The following is a 16981-nucleotide window of genomic DNA, read 5'->3' as shown; positions in this document are numbered from 1 at the left end:
CACCTACACACACACTCGCCGGAAAAATACATTCTCGGTTCAATCTTTATGCAAAGAGGGGGGGACAGTGCCACCCTTATTCACTCTGGCAAACTCAGTTCTCTCAGAAGTAGAAGGAAATATAAAATGATCTATAGTGCTCAGTGCTCACAAGGGATGACGGATATTTGGGGGTGCGCACAAACTTCGAAATCGATATGAATATCAAATACACGTCAAATAAGCGGAGAAACATATTAGAAAACACGCACGGGACTGGAAAACATGTCGAGACCAGGAAGGAACTTGGTCTGCTTGACCCAACGCTTGACGCATGCATGGTTACTGGTGTCAACAGTCTTTTGGCGAGCCTTGGCCTCCCTTGGCTCCGAGGGGCGCCCCTGTAGCCTTGGTACAGACTCGAGGAACGGAATGGAGTCCCGTGCCCAGCGACAACATGCCAACTGCCACCATGCCAGGTGCCTATGTCGTACTGCCGTCGAGGCTTCAACGGATTGAAGCTCGTACTCACAAGGCACCCGCGCTGAAACCTCGACAGATTTTCTTCAAGTGTCTTCCTTCATTAAGGTCCGGCTCGGGGATACTGGAATTTTGGTTCGAAAAAGTCATGCAGTCTCTGTAGTGCTGTGTATAAAATAACCACAATGAACAGCTGTTGACGATTAATCTCTCCTAGTCAGACTATTAGAAGGAAGACAATCCACTGACAGGCGAAGAGTAAAAGAAAAAAAATATCATTGCAAATAAGATAAATCGCACAAACAAGCCCACATCAAAACACCCAAGCCTTTCCAGTCTCCTCTCCTCATACAAAGATGAAACGAAAAAAGAATGGATATGAATGACAGACGCGCCGTCACAATAGCTTTAGCTCAGCCTTCTCGCTGACAATCGGAGTCTAACACCTCCCGTATCATCTCGACGAGATATTAGAGGATATTAGTCTCGCACGAACCGATCACTAATTGCGGGGAAACGCTCTTGATATATGTTTTCCCGCACCGTAAGATCCAATCGTAAGTCTCAACCTCAGAGCCTCTCGTCTAGTTCGGGATCTTTAGTGATGACTTGTCGTTGTCAAAGCCCCGCTCATCACGGATCCATCTCCTGAGGCTATTCATGATCCTCCGGCCATGTCCAAGAGTCCTTCTATGCTTTTTCCCAAGTCCCCTCCGTTGGCTTCCAGTACCCAGTCACGTACCTCTGGGTCTACTCCCGGGAAAATTTGGGCGAGAGTCGCACGAGCAGCAGCGCTCGCCTGTGCATGCGCGCGATCGATTTCTGCTTGAACAGCAGAGAGGTCGAGCGAGGGGGTGGGCGTACGAGAGATCTGTGAGCCTACAGGAGGTGGTTGAAGATGCTGGGGAATAGCGTTTGGGGGAGGCATTGCTTGGGAAGGACTGAGAGCAAGTGCCTGGTGTACGTATGGTCCTCCCGGGCCAGGTCTACTCGGAGTTTCGTCAGCTCCGTACGGTTGCCCCGTTAGCGTGGGTGGAGTTGAAATGGGTGATGGACGGCGGACGCGGGGCTTGTAGGGTGTCTGCATGGGTGCCTGAAGTCCCTCACTGCCTGACGGTGTGTGAGGAGCACCACCAGCAAACTGAGCGACCTGGTCAGGATGCGACCAATGTCTCTCCCTATCCTCTCTACCAAGCTCAAACGGCGCGAACGGTCCGGGAAGGTAGCCCATCTTCTCGTCTAGTGCCTCGCTAAATATACGACTGATTGCACCGAGAGGCTTTGATACCACATCCCCGGTTTTCTGCAATAACTTCCGAGCATCCTCGCCAATCGTGAGATTCTGCGCTGATGATGGGACAGCGAGGGACAGCGGTTGTGCAGATTCTTCTCCTGCGTGTGGAGATGGATGCGGAGTTATATTCGGAATATGTGAGCCTTGGGGTGTGGTGGGAGAGGAAGGAAGTGATGGAGGGAGTGTTTGTATTGCTGCTTCTACATTTCTGTTAATAGGGGTGAGCACGGATCACGAACCGGATCCAAGTCAAACAAACCTTTCGAATTCTTCCTGAGTTATATTAGAGAGGGAAGTGTGATCCATACTTTCAACGAATTGCACAGCACCCATCTGAGAAGCAGACATTAGTATGCGTAACCAACAAAGTAGCCATGGACTGACGAGGCTTGAGAGATAGTAGCCTGCCTCGCTCTGCAACTTCGCAGGATTTCGAAAGCGATTGATAAACCTTTGGGGAAATATTGTCTAAATTTTGTTGCGCTTGCACGGTGGAAAAAACTGCACATACTCGACATTCGAAAGTAAATGCTCAGGGTTCGCTCTCAAGACAACATAAATCAATATCGGCACGAAGGAGTCTGCTCCTTCGTCTTTGCGTAAATGTCGTATTAAACCTGGATAACACCCGAGGATCGTGAGTATGTCGCTGAGATGGAGGGTGAAAAGGCACAAACCAAAGATAATCTTGCAGCAATTCAGAATGCAGATGAGTTTATCCCGTGGAGCCTTGTAGTGATTCACTTTGCAAAGTTCTGCCACAAGACACGCTCCATTCAATGAACTGGCAAGGGACACAAGACACAACTTGCCTTGTTGCGCAAATTCTAAAAATCCAATGTTTCCATTTCCATCGTTATCGTCGGATTCGAGCTCAGGTATGTCAAGATGTTGAGGTCGTACCCAGCTAAACAACGCAATCCGTTGAGACAACACGCGATCTCGTTCGAGGTCATCGGCCGTGACTGGTCTGGGTGGAGTGAGGAGAGGAAGACAAGGCGTATACGTGTATTCATAAAGCCGATTCATCACCAGTTTCTCCATTCCTTCCATCGCGTTGTCAAATTCCTCCTCCGTCGCATTTCTCCAAATGTCTGTTTCCCGCATTTTCGTAGCAATAAACTGATAAAACTTTATTATTTTAAATTTAAGTACAATCAAAGGCAGCGTACGCTCAGGAAATCATTGATTATCTTGATCTGGTCATTGACGGTAAACGTCCGTTTAGTAAAGTTGCTGAGGAACCTGTAGAGCAAAGGATGCGAAGTGAGCTCCTATAGCGTAGACAAGATCATCGGACGCACGATCGCACGTATTTGCCAAGTGCTTCCGCACCCCTAGACTTCATCTGGTCGAGGAACTTCTGGAAGTTGAAAGAAGGATCCTTATCCTTGCGTGGAGACTCTGACCCGGATGGTGATGCAATAGCTGGAGTGGCGGACCGGGTGTCCGGCGCGCTGTGGGTCTTCAAGGCAGTGTAATCAGACGGAAGAGGGATGTGCTTGGAAAGAGGTGATGGCGCAGCAGACTGAGACTGTTGCTGCGCAAATGAAGACATGGTCGCAGGCGAAGGAGTGGCAATGGGTTTGGCCGCATCCATTGACAAGGGCCGAGGGTGCGCCCTATTCGTCACGCTAGGGATGGAAAAGGTGCGAGCTAGTGCGGCGAACGAGGGGAAGGCAGATGAGGCAGAAGAAGTGGAGGGTTGTGGGGCGGGTGAGGCAGACCTGGAAGAAGGCCCATCGCGTTGGACATCCTTCGAAGCAGACCTGGAATGTGCTCGACTGCTAGGGCGCGATGGCATCCGAGCAGGTGGCGGATGTCCCTCTGAGCTGGCCCATGCCTGGTGCGCATTCAGCTCGTCCTCGTTTGTATAGGGATCGAATTGAGTCAGAACATCCTTGCTAACACGCACTTGGTGATCGAGAACGATGTTGTTTAAGTCAGCTGGTGCGGCGAAAACGGATGGCGCAGATGCGTTAATCGCTGTCAGATCTGGGGTATGCGCGGGCTTCAATTCCAGCTTCATCTGCTCCTCTGACCATGGATTCTGAGTTTCAGTTACGGATGGGATAGCAGAAGCATGTAAGCCAGGAGGAGGGCGTGAATCAAGAGATATGTGAAGGGAATCAAAGTCGGACGTTAAGGTTGAATTTTCCTGAGCGTCGAGCATATCGTGCTGGTGGATGACTGGCCTGACAGCAACGACGTGGTTGAAGTTGAAGGAAGATGCTAGTCACTACTGACACTTAGAGCCAGGGCAGCATAACGCAGCAGCACCACACACTATCCATAAAAGTACATCATCAACTTTAAAGTGCCGCAGCCGCTTGCGTCTAGGCTGAAATAGGCTCGTCGAGGCTCTTTTGCTAAACGCTTGGCTGGCCAAATTTACGCAAGTCACTACGAGGGATATTCCACGACGAACAACGACCGACAGGCTGTCTGGCTGCAGACGACTCCAGCGCTGCCATGTAGCCCTGGACTTCGCATAGTCTCTTACTAAACAACATGCCTGTACCCTGTGCCGCCCACCCTAACCCTCTCGCGCGTTCCCACGCCTGTTCAAACGAACCACCACACACATACGAAGTACGTGGTTCAAATTTCAAGTGCCCTTCTAACCACCGTACGCGTGCAGGGCCTGTGACACAACACATGTCGCGATCAGATCCGGCAAGGTTGCGTGCAAAACTACGAGGTGGATGGGCCATTCATACTTATCGAAGACTCGAAGTCGTTCTAATCTGCCCTCTATACTCGCCGGCGAGATTTCTTCGTTTCTCGAGGCAGCGACCACAGATTTGCCAGGTTGGATTTTCCTTCATAATAGTAGTACGAGTCTTCGAGGAAACTCGCTCTACCATTGTAAAGTGAAATTAGAGGTTCAGTCTCTGAGTGTGTATCTAAGTACTAGTCTTGCACCAATGGTAAGTTCTTATTCCATGCAAATTCGAGTCGTAAAGTCTCACATCGGACCTTAATACCCAACAGTTCAGAAGCCCTTCACCCCAAGGCTCACGCTCAGTGTAAGCCGCTATTTTCCTAGTTTCTACTCGCTGGTTGTCCACGAAATTAAAGCCGCAGGCATCAGTCGCCTCCTTGCTGACGCAGAAACACGACCTAACACGACCTAGTCAACCCTAATGAACATATCAATCTCATTTTTAATTTTGCTGCCTTCGAAGGGCGACAGATCGCAAGTTTAAATTTGAGATTGATTGATCAACACAACGTCATTCTTGCGCATATGTGAGTCCTAACATACCCCATTCCGCGCATTTGGGACACGGTTTCATGGTAACTTTACCGGTTACTGTTCTACTTCCGGGAGTCCCGATCACTGGTACAGCGTTTCGTCGACGTCTTCACAGAGTCCTTCCTTGCCTTTCCTTCCCCATACGGCCGTAGTCCTGATCAGTTTTTCCTCCACGTCCTCCACACATTATTCCCCTTCCTTCCCCATACGGCCCCAGTCCAGACCAGTACAATGTCCTGTCGACGTCCTCCACATGTTCTTCCTTCAGTTTCCTTCATTTTCCTTCCCCATACAACCCCAGTCCCAATCAGCACATCCACGCATTCTTCCTTCCCTTCCCTTCCCCATGCGACTCCAGTCCCGATCAGTGCAGTGTCCCGTCGACGTCCTCCACGCATTCTTACTTCCCTTTCCATTTTACATTCCCATGCGACGCCAGTCCCAATCATTTTTTCGTTGATTGCTCCACATATTATTCCTTACATTCCCTTCCCCGTATGGCCCCAGTCCCAATCAGGTTTTTCGTCGATTCCTCCACATATCCCACCCCCTTTCCCCATACAACCCCAGTCCCGATCAGTACAGTGTTTCATCGACGTCGTCATGTCCTCCACGTATCCTTCCTCCCATTTCCTCCCCTTTCCTTCCCCATGCGGCCTTTAACATTAACTCCGCACCCCCCATCGCCTTCGCGGATCGCCGACGATTCCACGGCGACACCAACACTTACTAGCTACTTGTGGGCGCCTGCATGTGCATGTGGTCTCGACTTTCAAGGGTGTTAATGCTCAGAGGCTGGGACAAATAAAACAGAAGTGGAAAGTTTCCTAATCGAGCGTGCATCTATCTCGTTCCTGAGAAAACAACATTTCGACGAATGACATATTTCAGCATATCTCCATGGCCATGGTGCTTTTGTACATTTTGCAGGGTGCTCGTGCATGTATGTTATGAAAATATATTTGTGAAACTTCTCTTCTTGATGATGTTCTGACATGAAAGTTCAATAATTCCATTGCGGTGCATCCTTTTATACTTTCCAGCATTAATCGGAGTAGTCAGTTATTGTAAATAGATAAGCGACAGAGCAGAAAACCCTGCAGGCACAACACGATTGAGAAATACACAGGGTTCTGTATGTTGCAAGCAAGCATAAAACACGCACTTACGGCTACTGACAGTCGATCATTGGTGGCGAAGTTGCTCTCCAAATTCTCGCTGGGGTACGACGACTCAATGGGGCAAGATGGGGCGGCCTGTACGGGTACCAAGTTGATCGTTGTACCCTGAAAGTTCTTTTAAGTAGTGACGATGTGTCGTGACCTGTCGTGATCGATTATTTTCGTTTGAGTTATCCTGTGTTGAGCTTATCGCAGACCAAAAGAGGCGGGCCATGGCGGGCCGTAAATGTAATTGCTGAAAGACGTCGCCGCAGGTGACCGGTATTACGGATGTTAGAATAGCCCGTCAAAGTAATAGTATGTTGGTCCCCTGTGATTGCCTGTGATTCCATGGGTGATCCTGTGCAGTTGGCGGGGGCGGACAAATTAGTGTCAAATGTCTGGATGACGAGATCCGGGGGATCATGCGAAAATGCCTCACATGTGTTGGTTGCTGTACATACTTGCTGCCAATCATGCCAAGTTACTTGTGGCTGCGGGATGATGGCAGGAGTACAGCGTGGCAGAGCGGATTGCGATGGGCTTCCCCTGAGTTTGATTTCAGAATTTCAGAACACGCCAATTGTTGGGGGAGGACCCGAGGAAAAGGCGCTGAAGCGCCCATGGGTTATATTTATCTTTGTTCGATTTATGTGGCCCTCTGGCTGAAAGACGTACCGCCGTGCGTTAACGTTCAGAATGTTCAAGGTTCAGAGCTCACGCCACCTGGCAAGACATGGCCGTAAACTTGTGGTGAATAGGGCTCCGATGCGTGCCTGGTAAGGTATCCACTTAGCACCCACTGAGTAGCGGGGCTCCAGCAGGCTCCAGCGATGTTAATTATGTAAGTTAGGGTGGACCGTGCGGTGAAGCATTAGTCCGAAATACATTGAACTTCCTGATTTGCATGCTGGCAAAGTTCCGATAATGAAGGCGCTTATGCCCACGATCAACGGGCATGGCGACGGTCAGAGAGTGCGGGCGGATCATACACAGCGCAGTTAGCAGACCCCGGTGCACTCCCGTAACCCGTGGGGGCTGCGGAGGCGATTATGAGCCTTCCAGGACTCGGAAGCGGGCAAGGTCAAAAACTAGACCCGGAGTCATTGCACCAGTTCTGGTAGAGATACACAGCTTGGCAGTTCGGGGGGATGTTGAAGCGAAGAGCTACCGCGCAGGGTGCCAGCAGAAATGCTGAGGATGATGAGCTGGGAATTATAGGACCAAATATCAATGTGGGGTAATGTGGGGGCATCTGATGGTGGAATATACCTCTGAGGGCAGGTGATATTTATTTGAATATTTCATATATTTTATTCCATTATTTATTGAAAGCGGGACGGTGTTAACCGGGCTGTGTGAAAAAGAATCGGGAAAATCGGAACGAGAGACCCCGAAAGGTGATACGAAAAAAAAAGAGACTGGAACTTGATTTTCAAAACCAAAAAAGTGTTTTGTCGTGTGGCACTCGTCTGCCTGGCTGGTCCAGATCTTTCTCTTGCCCTCCATCCATGCAATTTCAAGAAATGCAGTCAATCCTTCATCTTTAAAGAAGGCATAAGCTGCCAACTTTGCAGCTCTCTACCAAGCAATTACGCTGTGCTAGGCAAGTTCGGGTCTTTCACAGCTCTTACCCCCTCCTCTCGTCCTTTTTAATCTAAATCCCTGTCAATCCGTCATCTCACATCCGAACTCGGCTCATCGTCTTCTTGTCCTTAATCATCTTCTTGCTACTCCAAAGTTAGTCACAAGCTTGGGCCGTTCGCTACCATCAACTTTCAACCAACGCGACTCATCCCATACTGACCCTATTCGTTAGTATTCGCGAAAGGTTATCATGGCCAACTACATGACCGCCCTGGCCGGGTCTGTATCCACCATACCCGATGATACGGCTGTATCGGACCTTCCCCGTGGCCAAGTCGACTATCTCTCCCATGAATGGCGCGAAGAAGATGTATGGCGCTCATGGCGTAGCATGACTCGTCTAAAGAACGAAATCACAAATGGAATGAGGTTGGAGAACGCTTCCTGGCGCACGTGGTGGAAACAACGCAACAAGCTCAGCACTGTTAGTCCAGAGACCCTTAATTGGTGAGCTCAAGACCCTTTTTTGAATGCTATACGCCCCATCCTTCCTCGCATGGTTCAATTCGAGCCTTCCCCATTCATTTATGATCGTTGGGCACCAGCCCCGCGATTTTGTGGAGCGCTGCATCGCCATGTGCCCAATATCCACCCAAAGCTCGTCTGGACTAATTGTCGCATCACAATAATGTCGTCTCTCTTTTTTTAATTTGGCTACACTTTTACCCAACGTCATACCTTTTGCTCCATTTCGAACGTACCCTAACAAATTTGACAGGCTGAAAGATTCTGATGTTACGTGGCTATACGGTCCTCTTCACACGGCAGATTACCCCGCCCCCGCCCCCACCCCCAAACCTTCGCCTAACACTGCCGCTGCTCTCGATCTCCCCATACTATCGTCATCCCCGCCTACCACAAAGCCAATTCTTAAGCACCGTTCTATCTTAGAGCTACTAACGTCCGACTACCCTTCGTCTTCCATGTTTAGCCCTCCTGAATCGGAAGAGGATGAAATACTTCATATGCATTCGGATTATGAAGCCCCAAAGCATTTGACAGGGCCTGGTGTCGCAGGAATAATCAAGCGGCCACCTCTCACGCACACTAAGAGCGATACGCATATCTCTCACTGGGGCCTCAATCGTGATTGTAGGCGGGATTCACCTCCGCGGATCATCGCACCTGGAACTCCTGTCACGAGTGAGGTGCCCCCCACCTCCAGGCAGGGGTCCTCATCAGATGCTGTGATTGTGCCTGGCCAGAAGCGGAAACATATCAGCTTCAACACATTCGTGGAACAATGCATCGCGATCGAGAAGCCAAAGAAGAAGCGCACACTGTGGAATGTCGAGTATGCTAATTCCAAGACAGTGGGTTCGAGCGATTATAGCCAAGATTACAGCTTTGAGGATGACGGGTCAGTTTCCGGCTTTTCCCTTATGGACAGTACACTTATGTTCCGCCGATCAATTTTCCTAACAGGTATGATGAGGACTCCGAAGATGGGATCATCGACGAAGCTGATGAGCTTCTTTTTGGGGATGAAGACGAGCGCCCCCACTCGCCATCACATCTTCATGCATCTTATCCTCGGAGTGCTCCTTCACATCCTCGGTCCTCCCCACCGCCACAGAATACTTCCCCTGTGTCGTCTTCCACGTCGGAGGAAGAAGATGAAGATGAAGTCCTCGAGATGCGCGTCAGGCATGCTAACGCTGGGGCCATGCTACCTCCCCGATCGTCCTCGCATTCTTCATCATCCACCTCCTCATCTTCCTCGCGGTCCCGTCCACCCAAAGCTCGCTCCGCATCATATACGCATCACATGAATGGTTCTTCGGTCCATCACAGGCGAACAAGTACTGGTGCCCTCATGCGCACGCCCAGTTCAGACAAGGAGCTTGTCACTATCGCACTCATTGCACCGACTATCTTGAAGACTCGAGCTGAAGAGGATGAGCACTACCCCTACGCGCATTCCCATGGTTATTCGCATTCCCCGTCAGGTGGCAAGTGGTATGCCTATGGTGCGCAGGACTCGCCCGTGGAGCTTGTCTACGTACCTCCAAGCTATATTTGTGCAGACGTTGGCGATGTAGACGGGGTGGGCGACGACATGTTGACCGAGCCATATCATAAGAGCTTGAGGCCTGCGCATTTTTTCGACGGCCCCATTGTCGCTTCCCCCAGTCCGGACGAGGATGTGTCGATAAAGGAGGTTGAGACTCGCGCTTACTTTGAGCAGCATGAACGCGCTGAGCCTGAGACCCAAGGCTTAGAGAGCGGGCTACGCTATGCCCACGGTGGCGCAGGGAGCATTCCTATTGTGCATAATTTGGGGCGGCCCGAGGTGGTCGTGAGCTCTGAGGATACCCCTGGGGAACGCATATCGCGTTCCAAGTCAAGATCGCGTTCTAGATCAAAATCTCATTCCAGGTCTCGTACACCATCGCCGTCGTTAGCATCCATACAGATGCCTCCTCAAAGTACGGCAGTTCCTGTGCCCAGGTCTAGCTCGTTCTCGTCCCCATCTGGATTGCTCCAGCCACCTGACGCGCCTCGTGGCCGGTCTGCGTCGTCATCGGCGTCGTCCGCACAGGCCGAGGGGCAGCAGACACGAGGACGCAGTGTCACCCGGACGTCTTCGTTCTCGGATCGTGACAGTGAGAGTTCGGAAAGCCTTGGGAGCCTCAGCCCGGATGGTGGGTTTGGACTGGCAATCGGAATAGGCAGTGTCTATGTAGGTGGACGAGAACGGGATGCGCGCAGCGATCGTCAAAGGGAGGGAGTCGTACGCCTGGTGGAACGTGGCCGGGATCGTGTTGGGCGCCGAACAGATTCGAATTCGGGGTCAGGTTCAAGCTTGAGCCCGGAGGCTCCGCAGGTACCTGTTGTGGTTACAGCCCCACCACCAGAACCCGCACCGAAAAAGAAGTTCACCTCTGCGTCATCCTCGTCTTCTGATTCTTCAACGATATCAGCTGTTTCAGCGTCGACAATGCGCCCTCCACCTCGGCTTGTGTTGAACACGGGACCTAGTACGCAGACTGATCTGACGCAAGCTGCTTCTGCCTCTGTCTGCTCTGTAACATCATCCTCCTCCACGATCATACCCTCCACACCTAATCAAGCGCAGACAATCAAAGAAGAGCAAGAGTGCATTTCGCGACAACCTACGCCTGCCAACTCACCTATCCTTGCTATGCGCCCAGCCTTTCCCTACCCGAAAGCCAGTCCCACCGCGACCTCGTCACGCCATGAGCGTAAGCCGTCGGCTGGTACATCGAGAAGTCCTACAAGAGGTGACGATCGACAACAGGGTGGTACACTTGTTGGACGCGCTGTCGAGATCATGTCGACCGCAGGTGCTTTCCTGAATTCCTTCTGGCAAAGTGGAGCCCAAGCGAGTGTAACTGCGCCGTGATTCTCGTTTGGAAGTCTGGAGCAGCCGGTTACCAACGCGCCACCTACCGCGAGCACAACATGTCATCAGTCCTCCTCCCAGCTCCCCAACTTTGACGCCTAATCACACGATTTACTTATAACCGCTATTTTGGAACTATTTCACCTTTGCTGGGTCCCACTCGTGCATCGTCCGTGGTTTTTTGGTCTTCCGCGTCCTCTCATCTTGGCTCTCCGTTCTGTTCTTCATCGGTACATATTATATATCACCCTTTGGACTTAGACCTCCACCCATATCACGCGCTTCTGTTTCTTTCTCCGCATATTACTAGTACCCCCTCCGTCTATAAGATTAATAGCTAGCTGCTCGTTGCACTTACTCGTACTGACTACTTTTGGCTTGTACATAGGATGTATGCTGTATCGTTGACACGCCGTGGTCGCGTCCTCGCAGATGCTTTGTCTATTACACGCGTAGTTGTGGTTTTATGTATGAATGATGTTTATTGATCAGTTTTTTGGCTCAAGTCACATTGAATGAAATTAAATATTGTTAATGCAAAGGAAGTACTAACGTCAGGTCTTTGTGCGCTTCCCACAAATTGTTTCCTTGCAATTGCACTCGGACAGCTCTCGACAGTTCGTCATCATCAAGTGCTGTTAGGAACGTTCTAGCCATGCCCGTGCCACGTAGTATAATCCAGCAGATCAAACAGATCATCCCTCCCCTGAACGGCACTTTGCATAAAGGACAATCAGGTAATGACGGACCATTCCTCACTTTGTAATGGAATTTACATGATCTCTACCCAGGCAGAGTCGGCGTGCTCGGAGGAGCTTTAGAGTGAGCATTATCAGAATGATTCGCAGTTTGTGGGGGTTGACTGTATTGCAGTTACACTGGTGCACCGTTCTTCGCAGCAATATCTGCATTGCGGCTGGTATATTCAAGAGTGCCAACGTTTGTACAAGCGTATACTAAGCTTCTTATACGCAGGGAGCAGATCTTTCGCATGTCATCTGCTCACCCACAGCCGCTCAGGCTATCAAGTCCTACTCCCCCGACCTGATCGTACATCCTATTCTACGTGAAGAAGCGTGAGTCCTTTCATATATTCCGCAATTTCATCTGACCATCGCAGATCATATGGGAAAGTGGAGGATGAACTCAGGTTGTTGTTTTCTCGGCTCCATGTCCTCGTTATGGGACCAGGACTAGGCCGCGAGGACTACATGCAGTCTTATGCTCGTCTAGCGCTATCCATCGCTCGCGAACAGGCCATGTTCGTCGTCCTTGATGCTGATGCTCTATGGATGGTAGGGCAGGATCTTTCTCTCGTCAAGGGATACCGCCGTGCAGTGCTCACACCTAATGTGGTCGAGTTCAAGCGCCTGAGTGAGTCGGCGGGCGTCTCACCAGACGTACCGACAAAGGAACGTGCTGGAGAGGTGTCCAAACTACTTGGAGGTGTCGTGGTACTGGAGAAAGGTGCTATTGATTTAATCGCGAGTGATACTACAGGGGCAGCAGCCAGTCTTGAGGCGAGTAAGCTGGATGAAGGTGATGAGGAGAGGCAACGCGTGAGGGAGGTGGTTGAGGTGGATGTGGAGGGCGGGCTGAAACGGTGTGGTGGCCAGGGCGATGTTCTTAGTGGAACAGTTGGGGCAATGCTTGCGTGGGGGAAATGCTACGAGGATGGCGCGTTTGGGTGAGTCTAGGCCCAGCGATGAGATGTGGTTGATGCCCATTGGCGGATAGTGATGGGAGTGTTCCTACTTCTCGTCTCCCGCTTCTCGCGGCAGTAGGTGGAAGTATGGTCACCCGAACCAGCAGCCGAAGGGCATTTCAACTTGAGGGAAGAGGTCTTATCACGCAAGATATGCTTCCTCAGCTTGGCAAGTCTTTCTCAGAGGTCTTTGGAGAAGATCTATGGGCTGGAGATAAAGGCAGGCTCTAGGTTTAAAGACAAGGGAGGATAGAAGACCCATGCATGTGCAATAGAGGAAGTTCGACTCTGCATTCACCTAGTTCGGGAAGAACATTTTTCGGGCTCTGACGTGATTGATGTGACAGGGAGAGGGGGGATGATGGACAGGTTTTCCCAAGGTTGGGCGGGACCTGCAGGGGCAGCAACGGAACGGATGTGATGAACCTGGACGGTGATTGGTATGTGCCGAGAGCAGGAGACATGACCAACTCAATCAAGGAGGAGCAACCAGGAGCGACTCTAGAACAACAGCAGGCACTTGAAAGCAGAAACATGGACTACTCCAGTAGTGATGGCGGGAGATGCAGTAGGATACAACCACAGCGAGGGAGCTCTGTCGTCGTGGCGCGGAGCAATTCCCGCTCAGCTTATATTAGACGTGCCAGAACAGCCCTCGTTCCTCGATATTTTCATGAATCATTACGTGCTTTCAGGGTCGAAATGCTATGCACGTGATGAAAATCACATATCATGTGCACGCCGTCATTGATAAAAGAGGACAACTGCGTCAGTTTCAAGGTCAACTCTCCACATACATCGATGAGCTATAAGGTCAAAGAGATTTCAACCAAGCCATTCGACGGGCAAAAGCCTGGTACATCCGGCCTCAGAAAGAGGTGTTTACTACCTCGATCTCTCTGAGAAGCCATACTAATCAGCATTCCGAAGGGTGAAGGTGTTCCAGCAGGAGGTACGCGATTGTCTGCCGCGATAGTCCCGAGAGATAACGGAACTTTTCTCTTGTTATTAGCATTACACAGAGAACTTCATCCAAGCCATTCTCGACTCTATCAAGGCGGAGGGTGCGACACTCGTCATCGGAGGCGATGGTCGTTACTTCTCCCCAGAGGCCGTTCAACTTATCCTGAAGATCGGGTCTGCAAATGGGGTGAAGAAGCTAATCATCGGGAAAGATTCTATTCTTTCCACACCTGCAGCATCAAATGTAATCCGCAAATACAAGGCGGATGGTGGTATCCTGCTGACCGCGAGTCACAACCCCGGAGGCCCCAACAACGACTTCGGAATTAAATACAATGTCTCTAATGGTGGACCCGCACCTGAAAATGTAACGAACAAGATTTATGAGATCACGAAGACTATTCAGAAGTACAAGGTCATCGAGGCTGATCCCGTACGTTCATATGCACCCATCTATCAGAATGATCTTCATCTGTGATCAGGTCGACCTCTCCGTAATAGGCAAGACGAGCTATGGTCCAACTGAAGTCGAGATCATCGACTCAGTAGCGGATTACGTCGAACTTCTCCAAGACATCTTCGACTTCCAGCTCATCAAAGATTTCCTTCATAACAACGCCGAGTCCTTCCGTATCCTATTCGATGGATTGCATGGTGTTACAGGCCCTTACGCACGCGCGATATTAGTGAACACCCTCGGGCTCCCTGAAGCCTCCATTCAGAACTGTGTTGCACTGCCGGACTTTGGTGGTGGTCACCCTGACCCCAACCTCACGTATGCACACTCACTAGTTGAGGTCGTTGAGGCGAAAAATATCCAGTTCGGCGCAGCAAGTGACGGCGATGGCGATAGAAACATGATCTACGGCAAGGGCGCGTTTGTGACTCCCAGTGATTCAGTGGCCGTTATCGCGGACTGGGCACATGTTATTCCGTACTTCAAGAAGGGAGGCGTAAAGGGCCTTGCGAGGAGTATGCCAACCAGCAAAGCGATCGATCTGGTTGCCCAGAAGAAGGGCCTGGAATATTTCGAGGTCCCTACCGGTATGTCGATGGTACTAAGATAGGCCATACGGTGCTCACAGCCGTTGAATTAAGGATGGAAATTCTTCGGTAACCTCATGGATGCCGGCCGTCTTTCTATCTGTGGTGAAGAGTCTTTTGGAACAGGCTCAGACCACATTCGTGAGAAGGATGGTATCTGGGCAATCATGGGTCAGTTTCGGTCTCATTCGCATATACAAATACTCACCGACAACCAGCCTGGTTGAATATTATTGCTGCTGCCAATAAGGAGTCGCCAAATGAGCTTATCGGCATCAAGGAGCTGCTGAAGAAGCATTACGCGGTTTACGGACGATCATTCTTCAGTCGATATGACTACGAGGAGGTTTCCTCCGAGGGTGCCAACAAGCTTGTCGCACTGCTGGAGGGTGCAATTACCTCGTCATCGCTCGCAAAGAAGACCTACAAGTCGAAGGGCACCAATCAAAACTTTACCATTGCATCTGTCACGAACTTTAGCTACACAGATCCGATCGACGGAAGTGTGAGCAAGAACCAAGGACAGGTCGTGTTGTTCGATGATGGCTCGCGGGTAGTGTTCAGGTTGAGCGGTACCGGTAGTGCCGGTGCGACTGTCAGGTTGTATGTAGAGAGGTATGTTGGACCGGAGGCCGGCGAGAAAGTCTTAGCGGGTGACGCTGCTGAGGGCTTGAAGGGCCTTATCGAGGTTGCTTTGGAAATCAGCAATCTGAAGGAGTTCCTTGGTAGGGACGAGCCTACTGTCATTACGGTGAGTATGTCTGCCGATGGAGATTTTTAGTTGCTGACGATTTAATTTGCAGTAATAAATTAAATGCCATATCTCTGTGAACGCAGATGTTGATGCTTGTAGATATCTTGTACCACCAGTGTATTCCAATAGATTTTCTGGATTAGAAGTGGCTTGCGTGCCCGCATACCAATAAATATTCGAGGGATGGACGTAAAACAACGACGACCTACGTCTCCAAAGGTTCTAACTGCCCACGTGTAATATTCAATTTGACATGTACCGTAGCAGGATCACGACTTGAATGTATCATGTTTTACCGCGATGTTCGCGCTAATGACCAATGGATGCCAGCTAAACAAGACTATCAGAGTGAGCAATTTGACTCGGCAACTTGGATCACTCGCGTCTTTTGCCTGCGTCACTCACTTGTTGGTGTACCCTGCATGATCAAGTTCATAGATTCCCTTCGTCCTGAGATCCCGACAATTTATATTTGTGATGTATTTGCCAAGTCCTTGGTATACGAAAGGCGAAACTTTGTTGTTACAGAGATCCACCGACTCACTGGTGCAGCCGATGGTGCGAAGATGGTTTGGAATCGTGTCGTGTTCCTTGCCCTCGCCGGGGATACAGATGACGGGCTCGCTAGCTGCGCGGAGACGTTGATCCATGGTCAACTTGTGTCCGGCTCGACTGAAAACGCTTGAGGACCAAGAAAACAACTCGCCTGTTGCGCACAGAAGCTCCGAGTGCTACGAAGTAAGTAGTGCAAACCTGCAGATTATGAAAAGCGGAGAAGAAAGAACCGGAACCTCAATATTTCAATGTCTACGCCTTGCATCACTGGAGGTAATCGAGCTCCAACGAGCTGAGATGCTGGTAGAGAGATGACCGATCAGAGGAATCAGTGAATCAGTGATGGTACTTCAAATTGAAAAATCAACAAATACACCCAGCGACGACTGAATCTACTGTTATTGAAGGATTCGGAATAGTAGTCCTCGGATCACCACTGCGACGGTGAAAGCCACACAGCTTACGTTCTGGCATAAGATGGCTTGCCTGCTCAACTTTCTGTGCCCATTCATTTTCCTTGCGTTTCAGAAACTCTAAGAGTTCAGCGTGCTGGCGAAATCGGCGCGGCGCTGCGTCATAGCTTGCATACACCGCATCAATGGTGTAGTTGATGAACTTATCCTGGTCATCTTATTCCACGCGATTATAGTTGGGCAGCAAATTACACACTCGAGTTAGTCCTTGCGGCTGAGCGAAACAAGGACAACCTCGTACCAAATCCTGCAGCTGTCCGAGTCGGATGCGCTCAGCGGTTTCTGTCTTTGAAGAAGGATG

At 50.4% G+C, this 16981-nt stretch overlaps 4 protein-coding genes across 4 annotated transcripts; 3 read left to right on the top strand and 1 right to left on the bottom strand.

Annotated features, from left to right (window-relative positions):
- Positions 1-876: 876 nt before the first annotated feature.
- On the bottom strand, positions 877-4045 carry DEU56DRAFT_819220 (uncharacterized protein). The gene is made up of 9 exons (XM_041354008.1): positions 3058-4045; positions 2926-2998; positions 2566-2875; positions 2431-2508; positions 2265-2370; positions 2138-2204; positions 2013-2086; positions 1084-1961; positions 877-1016 (listed from the first exon to the last, which is right to left on the bottom strand). The coding sequence occupies exons 1-8, from the start codon at positions 3924-3926 to the stop codon at positions 1118-1120; spliced, it is 2421 nt and encodes an 806-aa protein (XP_041205636.1). The 5' UTR covers positions 3927-4045; the 3' UTR covers positions 877-1016; positions 1084-1117.
- Positions 4046-8009: 3964 nt separating this feature from the next.
- Positions 8010-9090, top strand: DEU56DRAFT_715345 (uncharacterized protein; the record flags this gene model as incomplete). Its single annotated transcript, XM_041347576.1, has 2 exons — positions 8010-8266; positions 8538-9090. Coding segments are annotated over 2 exons (810 nt in total), but the record flags the coding sequence as incomplete, so codon positions are not given.
- Positions 9091-11688: 2598 nt separating this feature from the next.
- On the top strand, positions 11689-13546 carry DEU56DRAFT_819202 (Ribokinase-like protein). The gene is made up of 6 exons (XM_041354007.1): positions 11689-11923; positions 11978-12008; positions 12060-12105; positions 12162-12262; positions 12307-12873; positions 12924-13546. Exons 1-6 carry the CDS (start codon positions 11842-11844, stop codon positions 13120-13122), a joined length of 1026 nt encoding a protein of 341 aa, XP_041205634.1. The 5' UTR covers positions 11689-11841; the 3' UTR covers positions 13123-13546.
- Positions 13547-13577: 31 nt separating this feature from the next.
- DEU56DRAFT_819191 (uncharacterized protein) lies at positions 13578-15852 on the top strand. Its single transcript, XM_041354006.1, has 6 exons — positions 13578-13769; positions 13822-13843; positions 13904-14287; positions 14337-14898; positions 14953-15069; positions 15117-15852. The coding sequence occupies exons 1-6, from the start codon at positions 13624-13626 to the stop codon at positions 15677-15679; spliced, it is 1794 nt and encodes a 597-aa protein (XP_041205633.1). The 5' UTR covers positions 13578-13623; the 3' UTR covers positions 15680-15852.
- The last annotated feature ends 1129 nt before the right edge of the window (positions 15853-16981 follow it).

Source organism: Suillus clintonianus (genome assembly GCF_016758775.1).
Source record: "Suillus clintonianus strain FC179 chromosome Unknown DEU56scaffold_68, whole genome shotgun sequence".
NCBI classification, from domain to species: domain Eukaryota; kingdom Fungi; phylum Basidiomycota; class Agaricomycetes; order Boletales; family Suillaceae; genus Suillus; species Suillus clintonianus.
Note: the sequence above shows the minus strand (reverse complement) of the source record. Positions and strands in the feature narration are given on the sequence as shown.

Bases quoted from the DNA above. Each gene is read 5' to 3' on its own strand.
- DEU56DRAFT_819202 (XM_041354007.1), top strand. From the start codon at position 11,842: ATGCCCGTGCCACGTAGTATAATCCAGCAGATCAAACAGATCATCCCT. The intron at 12,009-12,059 runs GTGAGCATTATC...ACTGTATTGCAG, and splicing joins GTGCTCGGAGGAGCTTTAGA to TTACACTGGTGCACCGTTCT. The intron at 12,106-12,161 runs GTATATTCAAGA...TCTTATACGCAG, and splicing joins CAATATCTGCATTGCGGCTG to GGAGCAGATCTTTCGCATGT.
- DEU56DRAFT_819191 (XM_041354006.1), top strand. From the start codon at position 13,624: ATGTGCACGCCGTCATTGATAAAAGAGGACAACTGCGTCAGTTTCAAG. The intron at 13,770-13,821 runs GTGTTTACTACC...AGCATTCCGAAG, and splicing joins ACATCCGGCCTCAGAAAGAG to GGTGAAGGTGTTCCAGCAGG. The intron at 14,899-14,952 runs GTATGTCGATGG...CGTTGAATTAAG, and splicing joins ATATTTCGAGGTCCCTACCG to GATGGAAATTCTTCGGTAAC.
- DEU56DRAFT_819220 (XM_041354008.1), bottom strand. From the start codon at position 3,926: ATGCTCGACGCTCAGGAAAATTCAACCTTAACGTCCGACTTTGATTCC. The intron at 2,371-2,430 runs GTTTGTGCCTTT...GGTGTTATCCAG, and splicing joins TTGCTGCAAGATTATCTTTG to GTTTAATACGACATTTACGC. The intron at 1,962-2,012 runs GTTTGTTTGACT...CCCTATTAACAG, and splicing joins ACTCAGGAAGAATTCGAAAG to AAATGTAGAAGCAGCAATAC.